The sequence below is a fragment of the Charadrius vociferus genome, unplaced genomic scaffold (assembly GCF_000708025.1).
Source record: "Charadrius vociferus isolate BGI_N301 unplaced genomic scaffold, ASM70802v2 scaffold885, whole genome shotgun sequence".
Classification (NCBI taxonomy): domain Eukaryota; kingdom Metazoa; phylum Chordata; class Aves; order Charadriiformes; family Charadriidae; genus Charadrius; species Charadrius vociferus.
In genome coordinates, this window is record NW_009648594.1 from 778,821 (window position 1) to 792,700 (window position 13,880).

The 13,880-nt window shown below is 36.6% G+C and overlaps 1 protein-coding gene across 1 annotated transcript in view; it reads right to left on the reverse strand.

Moving 5' to 3' along the window:
• LOC104287500 (chromosome unknown open reading frame, human C8orf34) overlaps window positions 1-13,880 on the reverse strand; it is a 138,272-nt gene that overhangs the window by 103,770 nt on the left and 20,622 nt on the right. Inside the window, exons 4-5 of the mRNA XM_009886216.1 lie at window positions 11,461-11,489; window positions 4,847-5,016 (exon numbers count right to left, since the gene is read on the reverse strand). Coding sequence (XP_009884518.1) covers window positions 4,847-5,016; window positions 11,461-11,489 — 199 coding nt within the window. The remainder of the gene's footprint in view (window positions 1-4,846; window positions 5,017-11,460; window positions 11,490-13,880) is intronic.

The following is a 13,880-nucleotide window of genomic DNA, read 5'->3' on the forward strand; positions in this document are numbered from 1 at the left end:
AAGTCAGTTTGTGTTTTCAGATCCTATCTAAAGTTTTGATCAAACGATGATGTAAAATTTCCCATTGCCTTTATGGGCTTTAATCAGGTCTAAATAAGCTACATATACAGAACAACAGGATGTCAATTACTAAGCATTATTGCCAAGGCATTGATCACACAGCAACAAAGCTGAGAACAAAAAACTGCTCCCTTGAGTGGTTATGCTATCACCACCCCATAGGATTAAGGACTATATAGTTATAACATTTCTCATGGTTTGTTGACTTGTGTCCCTAAGCTAAATAACAGACAATTGGAAGTGCACAGAAGTTAGCAGAAGGGTCTAAGGCAGGACTTGCTACAGTTAGCAATTCCTGATTCCTTACAATATCAAGACAAAACAACGGGACGGAAGTTTGGTGCCCCACACGAGGGTATCAGAAACAGCTTAGACTCTTACATCCTGTCACAGGAAGGCAGATCTGTTGCAAATGTATGAAATTTAGTATAATCAATGATAGTTCATTTCTCACTGTAAAGATGAACAATAAGACGAAGTGGACCTTGGAGATGAAGAACGGGCTTTGAGTTTAGGACATCAGGTTACAGATGGGGTCTCTGCAAGCTCTAGTTCATTTTGGGCTCTAAGACACACATTAAAAATCACCCAATTTCCCCACTGTGTACATACATTATTCCTTGAGGAAGTTTCCCAAAAGCCCTGCTTCTCAGAATTTCTCCAGAAAGTTTTTCATGTAGAAAACTACTAACAAGAACTTGGAAATGAGTTTAATCCTATTTTCCCAGTGTTCAAATTTTTGAAAGATGATCTCGGTACCAACAAGATTGCCATCAGCACTTTTATATGGTCGCTTATCACATATTAATTACTTACCTTGCACCCTTACAGCAGCAACACATAGCAATACAAAACTAGTGACAAATACAGTCTTTCCTCTGTAGCAATCCAGAACATTAACAGCACAAAGATGACCCTTCATCAGTTTGACAAGACATCACTAATACAGCTACTTCAGACTGGCTACACTATCTTTCCTAGCCAAAATAGTAGTGAAACTTGTCCTTTCAGTTGCTCAAAATTAATTCCCCTTCTTTTTCTAAGGAACTGGTCCTGCCTTTCAGATATATGAAATATGGGCTTTAGTTGCTCATCATAACAGGAATGTACGTTTTTAAGGAGGAAACAGTGGTTCTTTCCCACTATCTGCTAGTGAATGGAGCAAAAGGTGAGGTTCATGGTTGCAAAGATAGAAAAAGCAGACAACTCAGATTTCCAAATACCATGTACTATGTATACTCACTGTATACATATCTGCTTTATGCTGAAAAGTCCGATATTGAAAATGGGCATGTTATCAACAGACCAGTGGTCCATAGGAATATGCCGTTCCCTGCAGCCTAGTCAGTGCCCTATAGAATGCTATGAATATGTAAGGACCCAGGGCTTCCCCTTCCACCAAGCAGAAAGTGACTCGTATACTATGGTCTGTGAAAACAACACAGAAAGAGGAAATTGCATGACAATGACAGCAATTACCAGTGATCTGCCAATGCCTAATCCTCTGGATATTTATATAGTGTTTCATTTATGTAGGTTTTCATTCATGTAGTATTTCCTTATGTCTAGTGATAGGTAGAAGAAAACATATTACCTGGAAATAACGGGACAATTGCAGTTTTCATTTTCCTGTTCTTATGCTGTAACTGAAGATTAGGATTAGTTTTGAGAGTTTGCTAATTTATTGCATAAATCCTGACAATTAATGATCAATAAACTATCACTTTTTACTAAAAGTGCTGCTAAACCAAATTTAACAAGATATAATTGGAAACATTTAATACGGATTTCAAATTGCTCCCTTTTTCAGTTGCCAGGTAAAAATGTAAGTGAATTATTTTAGGCTACATTAACTATGAAGTAGACGAATGAAATACAGTGAGGTAGCCAAAAATTCTTTACACCTGATAACAAATTCACTCTTTTGACAGTTTCATCTAATCTCACAAAACCCATACTACTCCCACTACTTTTGGCTGTACTAGGTATATGTTATATTAAAACTAAATTATTATTACCTATTAATTGTCTCATACATTTGGTGTATAGTCAAGTCCAAATTCTGCTCATAGTACTTTAATTCCCACTAACACTGAATCAGACCTTGAAGAAACTGCCTGTTATTACTTAATTATTATTGAACATTCAGATTAACCTTGATCAATACAGGCCTTTTAAACTTCCATATATAGCTGGTATCAATTTTAGTAGCATCAATATCTTGAAGTTCTACAATTTTATGATTATTTTGCAAGACTGCAAACACGCTTTATATAAATGCCTTACAAAAGCTGATGAAATGCTAATGAAGCAAAGAATTATCCCAGACACAAAATCAGTCATCCAAATGTAAATCCATATGCTGCATGTAATTTGGTAGTTATTCATTTCCACTGAAAATCAGTATTTCCACTTAACGATATATATTTTTCAACAGGTCTTCAGCACATACTGCCCCTAAAAACTAGAGATATCAGTGTCCCACGAGTCTTTCCTGGCATCAAGTACCCCATATTCTCCTTATTTCATACAGCAGGCAATGTGATTTTGCCATGATACTCAACAAGACTTCTCAAATACAATTCTCAAAGCCATTAATCACATTTTTTAATTATAGCATTAGCTGTGAGGTTTCTCACAGTTTGTACCACCCTCTACAAAGAGAAAAATATGCTGCTTTGAATCATCTTTGCTACTTAGAACTAAACCTCTTTGCTCCTGTCCAGAGATCAGAGATGCTTATTTCTGCTCCTTCCTATTGAGAGAAGGGATACAATTTGCCCAATTTGCTCTGCAATGTGGAACAGATCTTTATTCAGTGTCTTTATTGGACTGCTGAATAAGTAAAAAGAAACCCAGGCACTCACAATCAAGCTGCAGTGCCAGTTGCTGACTCCATTGCTTTCCCAGGAGCTGCACTGGAGAAACCCAGTGTTTGAGTTCTGCTGGTTCCAGTCTAACGTCTGGCTACATTACTACATGCTGCTGCTTCTTTGAAATAGTAGTATTTGCAGCTACCCCCACAATAATCTAATTAAAAGATGAAAGAAGTGCTCATGGATAACAAACATTCCCAAGATGTGAGGGAAGTTAATGAATACAGCCTGTGAGAGTACAGCAAGTGACAGACTGTGACAGGGAGGTGAATTCCAAAGTAGAAGGCATATGGAGGACCCAGTGAAGGAATATTCACAATTCAAACTGGGGGATGAGAAGCTGGAAAGCAGTCCTGTGGAAAGAGATCTGGGGGTATGCGTTGATGTCAAGCTGAATACGAGTCAATATTGTGCCTTGGCAGCCAAAAGGGCCAACCATGTCCTGGGCTGCATCAAGCACAGCATAGCTAGTCAGTCGAGGGAGGTGATTGTCCCATTCTACACTGCACTGGTGCAGCCCCACCTTAAGTACTGCGTGCAGTTTTGGGTGTCTCAATATAAGAAGGACATCGTATTATTAGAGTATGTCCAGAGGAGGGCGACCAAGATGCTGAAAGGCCTCAAGGGCAAGACTTGGGAGGAGCAGCTGAGGTCACTTGGCTTGTTCATCTTGGAGAAGGCTGAGGGGTGAGCTCAAGGCAATCTACAACTTCCTCAAGGGAGGCAGAAGAGGTGGATGTGCTGATGTCCTCTCTCTGGTGACCAGCAACAGGACACAAGGAAATGGGATGAAGCTGTGCCAGGGAAGTTCAGACTGGACATTAGGAAAAGGTTCTTCAGTGAGAGGGTGGTTGGTCACGGGCACAGGCTCCCTAGTGAAGTGGTCATGGTACTGAGACTGTCAGAGTTCATGGAGTTCTCTTAGTCATATGGTTTAGTTTTAGATAGTCCTGCGAGGAGTGGGGAGTTGACTCAATGATCCTAATGGGTCCCTTCCAACTTGAGATACTCTATGATTCTGTGATAACACCTTAGACCTTTTCAAAGAGAAAGCAGAGAGTTTCTGCATTCTTAAAAGAGGAAGAAAGAGATGTCTTCTCCAGTCAGAGTACTAGTTAGAACCAAGGAGAAAGGCTAAAGGGCTGAGAGAGAACTGTAGGTGTTTAAGGCAATTAACAGAGGCCCTGCACAAGCTTTACATTTAAAAAAACAAGCATGAATCCTTTTTAAAGAAAGGCTCTGAATACTTCTCTGTGATAAACAGGTATCTTTAAACCATGAAAAATAGACTCCTTGGAAAAATTATAATCTTTTCCACGTAGCTGAAGCACATTAACAAACAAACATACTCCCCCACTCTCAGTCAAGCGCAATAAATCGTCAGAAGTTATTTACTGCAGAGAATACAATTTTCTCTTTGAGAAAGAATTGTTATTAACACCAAGTGGCTAAGAACTGAAGATTAATTTAGGAAGTCCTGTTAAAAATAACATAGATACTGTTTCCCTTGTCTATCTTTCCTTTAAATGAGAAAATCAGATTTATCGCTAAAGCGGCAAGAAGATCAACAAACAGCTACTACCAACCACTGAAAGACAGAAGGGTTTGAAGTGTCTGAATGAAGCTATACCTCACAAAATTATTACACAACGGGCCCCAATCTTGACAACATACACTTAGCTTTATATATGGGAATAAAACCATGGGATTGCAAATGGGTATAAAGTTAATCATATATAAAAGCATGAGAAGAAACCAGTCACATATTAGTATCTTCCATTTATTCTGCATGCTGCTAAACTATGGTGCAGGAATTTAAAAGCCCTGCATTCCGCTCTCAGAAATGGAGCATTGCAAAGACAGATCCACTTCACAAATTATGAAATTTGTAGGCAGAACAAAAATCCCACCTTCCTCCAGGACTGCTGCTATCCTCACTGTCCCACTGCTCATTTTTATTTCTTGGTATTGGTGGCTGCAGCATCTCAGCAGCCAGTGGGTCAGCATCATTCTCTTCACGACCAATCCATTCTCCAATCACACGAGGTCTGAGAAGGGGGGTGTTAAAGCCTGTTGTGTCCTGAAGAGAAATAAAAAGAAACCAAACAGAAACACTGCACTGCTTGTTCTCAACCACACGTGTAAATAGGAAAGGAAAAGAAGAAATAGAAAATAAAACTATTCATTAAAAAAGGAGGAAAACAGTACAGCACATTATAATTTCAGAGGGCTACAAAATACTCAGATACAATCATAGACTAATGAAAAGATTCCCACTAACAAAATACGAAGAGAGGTTTGCCCACCCCGATGCCTCAAATCTCTCCTATTTCTTACTTTTCAATAGCAACTGGAGAAATCTGGGGTATCATCTTGAAAAATTGTAATTTTTTTTTAATAAATGCACAATTCTGAAAACCAGCACTGTGTCAGTTCTGCTAAGCAACAGATGAGGTCACTTGTATAATGAACACCCCAACCAAAAGACTGCTGTAGATTAATAGCATCACTCTTATTTGCATTATGAATTAATGCAAAACTAATAAATACATCTGCATTTGGCATTTTAAAAATAACCCTGCTGGGATTTATATAATGTATCTTTCAATTCTGAAAATGGTATTAACATTTTAATAAAATGCATTTCTGAAACTAGTACTCATATTTTTAACCACTTACTAGAAGAAGATAGCTGGAGAGGACTGCAAGAAGCAAGCAAAATCCAACTGGAGTATTCAAAACAATAGAGATGATTTGCATCATTATATTAGGAAATTAGATTAAGGAAACACACTGTCCTTAAAAATTGTATGAAAAAGCTGTTCTGAACTGGTGAGTATCTCTGTTCTCACTGTTACTAGCACAGCTGTAGACAAAGGCTCACATACAACAGTATAACACGCTTGAAAAACAAGCATGCATGCAAAAAAATAGACATGAAATGATGGGATAGGAATATTAATTTTGCTTTAATTAAACTATTTTCTAGGCTAGCAAAGACATTTCAAATACAGTGTTCCTAATTAAGAGAGAGAAATTCTATTCCTATCCTTTAACAAGAAAAAAAATTCAGGAAAACAAATCCTCGGCTGTTACCTAGCTCAGTGTCTCAATAAATATTCTTGCCATAAAACAATACTTTCCAAACAAAGAGCATCTGGAAAAAGTACAGTGCGGTGATTACTTAGCCTAGCAACCATATTTTCTCATCTTCCTAAAAACAAACCATTTTTAAAGTCTCTTCCTAATTGACACAGATATGGTAAAAGCACAGTTTGAAGTAGAAGCCTCTACTGAAATGAAACAAACAAAAAGAAGTCTGCGAACTGCTTTCATATGAATGTATTTACCGTGCTCCAGCTAGACACTGTAATTTTGCTCAGCTGAACTCCAACAGCTTCCATTTTGACAGAGCCAAATATGACCCAGGCTCTGGATTACTCATTCCCCCTTGTTCTTTTGTTCTGCTTTCTGCAATGTGCCTGTGAGTGAATTACTGTGCTCCACTCTCCATACATCTGTCCAGAGTTCTCCATCACTTGACTAATTCACTTTTTACACGATGTCTGTTTTCTGCAAAGTTGACGTGACACAGTAGGACCACTGAAAATGGAATATAGCCAATTCAGAAAAGAGAAATCTAGGGAAAACATCATGGCTTCAGAGAATACCTAACCACTGGTGTCTTTCTTTTATTTACTTACAAATACGCATTTTGTACATCTGTCTGGTGCTGTGTCATAGTCAGGGAGATGACAGTGGCCTCTAGTCACTAGACAGGCACAACATGTCACAGGTGTGACTACCATCATATGCCTATGAGCTAGGAAAAAAGATTATTCCACTGCCCACAATGCCTTCATTACACAAGGTGCCTACAGTAGTTAAAGTAAGAACCACTTAGCCCCTTCTAAAGTTTATTCCTGCTACTCTAGCAATTTTTTCCCTTCCTTTTCTCCCTAGGATTATTTCTAATAATTAATAAAAAAAAGGTTGCTGGAGCTAGTTAAACTTGCAACCACTTCCAGTGTCAATCTTGCTAAAAGCCTTCAGTCCCTTAAGTGGAATTGAAAAGCACCTAAAAATTTGCCCTTTTTTCAGTAGCAAGTTTTTCCCGACACTGTACACTGCACCATCGGCCTATGAATAAGTAAACTGTGAATGCTGTGTCTATCCTTGTTATGCTGATTTCTTTTCTAGACATTTTACGGATTAAAGTAGCACTTTCATACTCTACTTAATAGAAATGTAATTTACATTGCATAGTCATGCTTTGCCTCACTTTATCACCTTGCTTTCGGTTTTGAATCTTGTTAGACTAGTACGCCACAGTTTGAGTGACTTTGTTCATTTTCCTCCTTTCAACTATATAAGCAGCCACAGTGAAAACATCAGAGATTACTCTATTGAGAACACCAAGACATTTATTTGGCACCTTATTTCAAAAGCTTCAATAAATTCAGATGAAGTATTCTGCTCTCAAAAAAGTTTTTATAGGTTTTATTTTTACATAAACCTTAGAATCTTAACTGATTTCCAGTTTATATTCTTTCATAAATAACAGAAGAGATTTAAAATGACATTAGTGTACACAGAAATATTTTCAGGACAGGTAGGTATTTAAATCTGCACTAGATGAACCCAGAGGATTATTTTATGGTGGAGTCAGGGTGTCATCCACTTTTTATACATATCAGTGGCTACCAACATGACACACTTCAGCTTCCTTTATGTGGAGATCAGAAGAAGAAGGAAAAGACCAGAGAACAGCTGAATCTCATCTTCACATTGGGCTGAGATGTGATTGCAGCCTGCAATCCCTACCAGGGAACAAAAGAACATTTGTGTATCCATTTCTTAAGCATAGTTTAAAAAGCTCAGCATTTCTAATTTCCGATATGGATTTTGAGGAAACCTCCATAGTTAGAAATACTTTTTGGTGAGCAGAAATTTGTTTCTTTTTATAAGAGTAGTTGTTTCTTTTCTTCTATTAATTGTAATCTGTGTTCATTTTAGTAACACTATATGTAAGAAGAAAGTATACCCTAGACACAGCATAGAAAAAAATGTTTTAATATTAACCTTGAGGGTCAAAATCTATTATGAATTATTAGATCATCTTCACTGGAGTCTGATTCTGGACCTCTAACACTTAGCTGTCTCCCATTATTAATGTTTAAAGTGACTGACAGATCAGTCAGGACACCAGAGCTTCAGCAGTATGGCTAGTCTATACTTCTGTGCAAATTTGAACTTCCACTTCCTAGGGAATTGTCCTAGCAGACTTAGGAAAACCTCTGAAACCCACAGTGAATTCAGTGGTTTTTCCTCTATATTTTTTTTAACTGAACTAGAATTCCGTGAATTTCACTAAAAGGCTAACATCCTAGCCCAACTTCTTTGTCTGTGAACATAAAATTCTTCACATTATTGGGAAGCATTAGAAATCGCACACTTTCATGCATAGTTTCTGTGCAGTCGTAAGGAGGGTGAATCAATTCAGAAATTTATATTATATTAACTCCGCACTTTAGCCTTAAAATCTGTGAGTCACAAGGCATCCTTTCTCATTTTCTTTCCTTACACAAGCAGTGCCAGTTGCTGATTTTACATAGCTTCCATGGCCTAGAGACATGGTCTGAATCATCAAGCGAGACTGAACATCAAACTCTGAAGTAACTCAAAGTCTGAAGTAAATGAGGTGAAAAAGGAGGGAATCTATACCGTAAAACTGTTTTAATTGCAGTAATCTTAGGAAATTTATTTGCAATTGTACCAGTGAACTCTGAAATTTTATTAGACTGTCAAACAGAAAGCTTCCATTTTGACTGACCTTGTCTGCCTGTATTTTCTCTACCTCTGTCTTGGACTGAAGCCCTAAATACTGACACAAAGCTAATAATAGCAGATATTTGACAAGAATCCACTTAAATGAAATGCCCTTCCACAAAAGAGATTGTAATTCAGAGCAAACTGGTTTTCCAAATCCACATGCTCAAGTAACTAAGCAACTTATTAACTGGATTACTTGGAGGAGGAGTTACATCAACCAACAATGATCAAGTACTCCCCTGAAAAAGGCAGCTAGAGGTTACCACAGCCAAAAAGAAACAAGTTTTTAAAAAACACATAATGAGAAACAAAAATAAACAAATATACACATACATTCTCTGTTTTATCTGAGTTCATAATCTAAAACACAGTTAAAGAACAGGATTATGGGCTATGTCTTAATCCCCAAGAATGTTCCCAATTGTCAGGAAAATAAAGCAAGGAAGAGCATATAGAATTTATTATCGTGTTTTATGTCTCTCATGACATCTATGTAATGCCAATGTTATAACATAATCCAATGCCAAGTTTGGGCATGCTGTTCTAGATCCATGACATGTACCCGAAGGGTGAAGTGGTTAATCCAAACCACAGATGAATGTGGTTTGAAAAATGATTCAGTGCCACCACAGCCTAGATATGGAAGCTGCAGTATCAGCATGTATTTCTGGGAAAGGAATTACAATGAACTTGACTACATTTGTACCTGAAAAATAAACTTCACCTGGGAACACGCTCAGGTGAAATGGAACCAAATTCTGTCTAATGTTAAACCATTATCAGGCAGTATTTGGTTGCTTTTGGCCCAAACCAAATAACACACTTAGAAACAAGTCACAGGAATATTTCAGGAATTAGCTTGTGTAAGAGATCATTCCTAAGAGGCAGGATTCCACAGAAGGGTGCTGGCTACACTTAATTTCTTAATACAGAACTAGCCTTCATTTGCATTAAAAATCCATAAGGGACAAAACAAGAAATAGAAGTGAAGTTCACTAAAGCTTATGGAGACAAAAAATTGCACTACTTCTGTAAATCTATCCTGAAAGCCTGTTGAGCACTGCTGCACAAAGGAAGCATGTTAAGAGCTTTATTGTTTTGTTTTGTTTTTTAATTTTTTTTTATTTTCCAAATAACTTTTGATTTCAAGAACATTCAATTTAGCTGTCCTCATTAGAAACAGATGTTAAAGCAGATGCAGTATTGTAAAGGTGTCAGGTAATGTATCCTATTGAATGTACATAACATAATGTCAAGTTTTATTTAAAAAAACCCCACCACCTCCCAATTTTAAATCACAAACAATAAAGTATACGGTAATAAAAAGAAAATTAAATCTTCACTCAGACTGGATCCTGAGGAAATTCACCGATGATGTTCCTCATCTCAATTATCACACTGAATAAATAAATTTAAAAAACATGAATGTTTTTGAACAATAATTTATCAACATTAAAAAAAAAACATAGAAGTATCTCCTAAAAAATATATGTAAAAAGTAAATGATAACAGGCTCTAGCCTGTCTTTTTTGTCCCACGAACAGTATTTCATAGTTTTTTTTCAATAAACAAAACCAAGTCAAGAGGAGTTCTTCATAAGTACTCTTAAAAGTAAGAGTTCTAATGGACGGACTTTCTACCTGTATTTTTCATCACCTCTGAGCACAGTTAAGGAAACAGTAGGAAAGAAGACTTAAGATACTGTTATACTCTTAATATCAACAATGAGGTAAAGCAAGATCAAGAGCAAAATGATAAGTAAAGGCCATTGTTTTGAAATGACAGCCCCATATGCACATGACTGCACGGTAACAGTGATCTATCTTGTCTAACTGGCCTTTCCTGGAGAACCCAGGGGAGATATTTTATATGCACTTCTGTCAGAACAGTTTGTACCCTCATTTTACCAGGAGAAAGGAAAGATATTTAAAAAATTGTCTCCTATATTAGCCATTATTCCTGCGTCTTATATACGTTTTCATCCTATTTCCCTGACAGTAATGGATTTTGACACGAAGAACACAACCCAAGATTCTTGGCACTAGAAGCACACTGCTGTTCACCAGTGAGATTAGGGAAGAGAAAGGTGTTCTGTTTCCTTTGGAACTTTGTAAAATTAGCTTGATTACTCTTTCAGCATAAATTACAGCTAAAACTAAAATTCATGTTAACTGCATAACACATCAAAGAAGCCAAAACAGAAGAGATCATTGTTTGTTGCATCAGCAAGTAAGTGAAGACTGATCTTTGTGCCCTGTGCATTCCTGATCAAATCTACGGAGCAAAAATTATTCCTAAATATTCTCACAAATCATATCCAAGAATGCAGAATTCATGACTTCATGAATAAAAGGTATTTAAAGCTAAATGTTTCCAAAAGTACACAAAGTAACAACAGACTATATGAAACAAAGATGGTATCAAGATCCAAAGCATTTCCATGGCCTCATTAAGAGTCTCTTGAACTCAGGGTGATTGTTTTTTCCATAGTTGACAGCCCGTCCTGGATCAAGCTCTTAATGTACCAACATATACTGTACTTACCCATATAGCTTTCCATACCCAAACTTCCTCTGAGCCCAATAGAACTGAAGTTTGTATGCCAGGAAAGGGACATGCAGCTCTCATTGCCTAAAATTATCACAATCATCTGTCTTTTTGTACTGTTCGTTAGGCATACGGTACATCTTACCTTATCAAGTTCATCAGAAATAGCAATGCCTGAAAACAAAACAGATTAAGAAAAAAAAAAGATTTAGAAACATTCTTTCTATAAATGTCTTTTACTACAGTAAGTAAAAACAAGGTTTAATCAGAAAAGTTTATGTATTGTTCTGTGCATACTGCTGTACCATAAAATGTACCATACTTTGTTTCCAGGCAATTTCACTAATGGAACAATATACTCTTAACTTTCCTCAGCTGCAATATTATCAAAATGAGTTTTCAAAAAAACTATGGAAATGGAAACAGCAGATGTGCCAATAAAGTGACAACGAGCTTAAGTATACTTCTACCTGCTTTCTAAAATTAAACCAGCAACACAATATTTACATATGGACACATATTATGCAAATCTCGCCCTGACCAGCATGCATAACATCATGCTGCAATCACAGGGCAACATGGACATGACTCTTCTCTCCTTCTCCATGGTTCAGTGTAGAAATTATTCTATGAAAACAGATGGAATTCAAAGAGAGCAAAATCTCAATGTAAAGTTTCACAATAGAATGCAAAACAGTTTCTCTAAACCCTCTGAACAAGAACATGTTTATTTGCTTGTCCCTTCTGTTGGTACCTGCCTGAGGCTTTCCTATGCTCACTTCCATTATGTCATCTAACTCTTTTAATTATGACTATCCTGTAGCACATAAATATGCACAGCTGGTCTCAGAATTTTTAACACATCTACACACCTCAGTCATACCACATGGAGAGATCAAGTAATCATACATTTAATGCTATCATGTTGAAAATTCTGATGTATTGAAAGCAAAGTATTTCCCAGGTTCCTATGAGGTATGATAACAAACATTTCCAGGTTAGAACTTCAATTCAAAAACCAAATAAAAGCATCCCCTGGTGGTGAAAGTAAAGTGGAGAAGTACACATGCGTAGGCAGAACACACACTTGAAAGTTGTTCTCTAATTCATATCATGTTATCAAAACAACTTTCAAGCAATGCAAGAGATGATATTGCTAAATATGTAGTATCAGCTGAGTGAAGAGTTATTCTTTCTAAAATCACACTAAAGATTACAGAATTATAAGCTTATTTCCATGACATTTTTATTTCTTACTATTTGGTATACTATAACTACATGAATTGCTTGGTTTTTTACTGTGCTTTTAATCATTAACTCTGTGTGGCTAATCCTCAGTTTAGATGACTTCCTTATATCAATTTTTGTTTTAAAAACATGGAAGTGCTAGGAGAACTGCAATTATAATTTTAGGATCCGATCAACGTGTAAGAAATATGCCAGGAGTTAACAGTATATTTTCAGTCATTTAATAGTTATAAATTAGACTGTATTGAAAAAGATCTATTTTGCCTAACCCTTCTATCCTTCACAGCAATTCACCTGTTTCAATAACTTCAGATTTTTATTTAGCCCACACTACACTAATGTCCATACAGTATAATCAGCAGGTTGCACCAACCTGAATCATTCAACAGGACTTTAACGTGTTATGAATTTCTTCAATCCTCAGTGGGTATTTACTAGAAAGAAGATAACTGCACTCTTGGAGGTACACAAACATAATTCAAGGTTCTCTTTATCTCAACTCTGAAAACCTGATTTCCATCAACCAGCTCTCCATCACATTGAATGTATTTTGCATATCCAAGGTCAACCCATTTTACAACAACAAATGCTTTTTCTAAACAGACAAACTACCTTTTCTCAGCAATTTCCCATAATGTTAAGACAGTTCATTTTGTTTTGATGTGGGTTTATTTCCTCAGATTGGAGGTTGGTCCCCTTTCCTTCTGCTTTCACAGATACTCTGTAAACGGGTCTTTGAAAGCTGGGGGCAGACGCAAGAGCAGTTTTTCCCTGTGCTGACTTACTTCTTAAAAATATTTATTTTCAAGTATAGCAAAAGAAACTACAAAAGGTAACTCTGCCGTTTCCAAGACTGCATTCCAAAAAGTGCCAAATGCTTTTACTATTCAACTGCCTATGTTGCTAATCAAAGATCAGTACAGAAAGTATCAAATAGCAAATGGGAAAAACTGTACGTACAACTGTATGCCTCACACAAAAAGCTCTATTAACTTCTCTGATTAAGTTATATGTAAGGACATAAAATTGAAAAACTTCCATAACCTAAAGGAGTGCTTTTAGTAAAATGCTTTTTAAAATAAATCCCATTGGTTCCCCAGAATCTACTCTAAATTTAGAGAAGACTAAGCAGAGTAATTGAATTGACCAGAATGCCTCAAATTTCTTCTTTACTAAATTGCAAACAGTAGCAAGACACCAAAACTAACTGTATTTTTTAGATACGCATGTAGAGAGAGAGCAGTTTCCGAGAACATCTTGCCAAAATAAAATTTTAAAAGTTAGAAAACTATTATCTTTGCAATCACAGAATTAAAC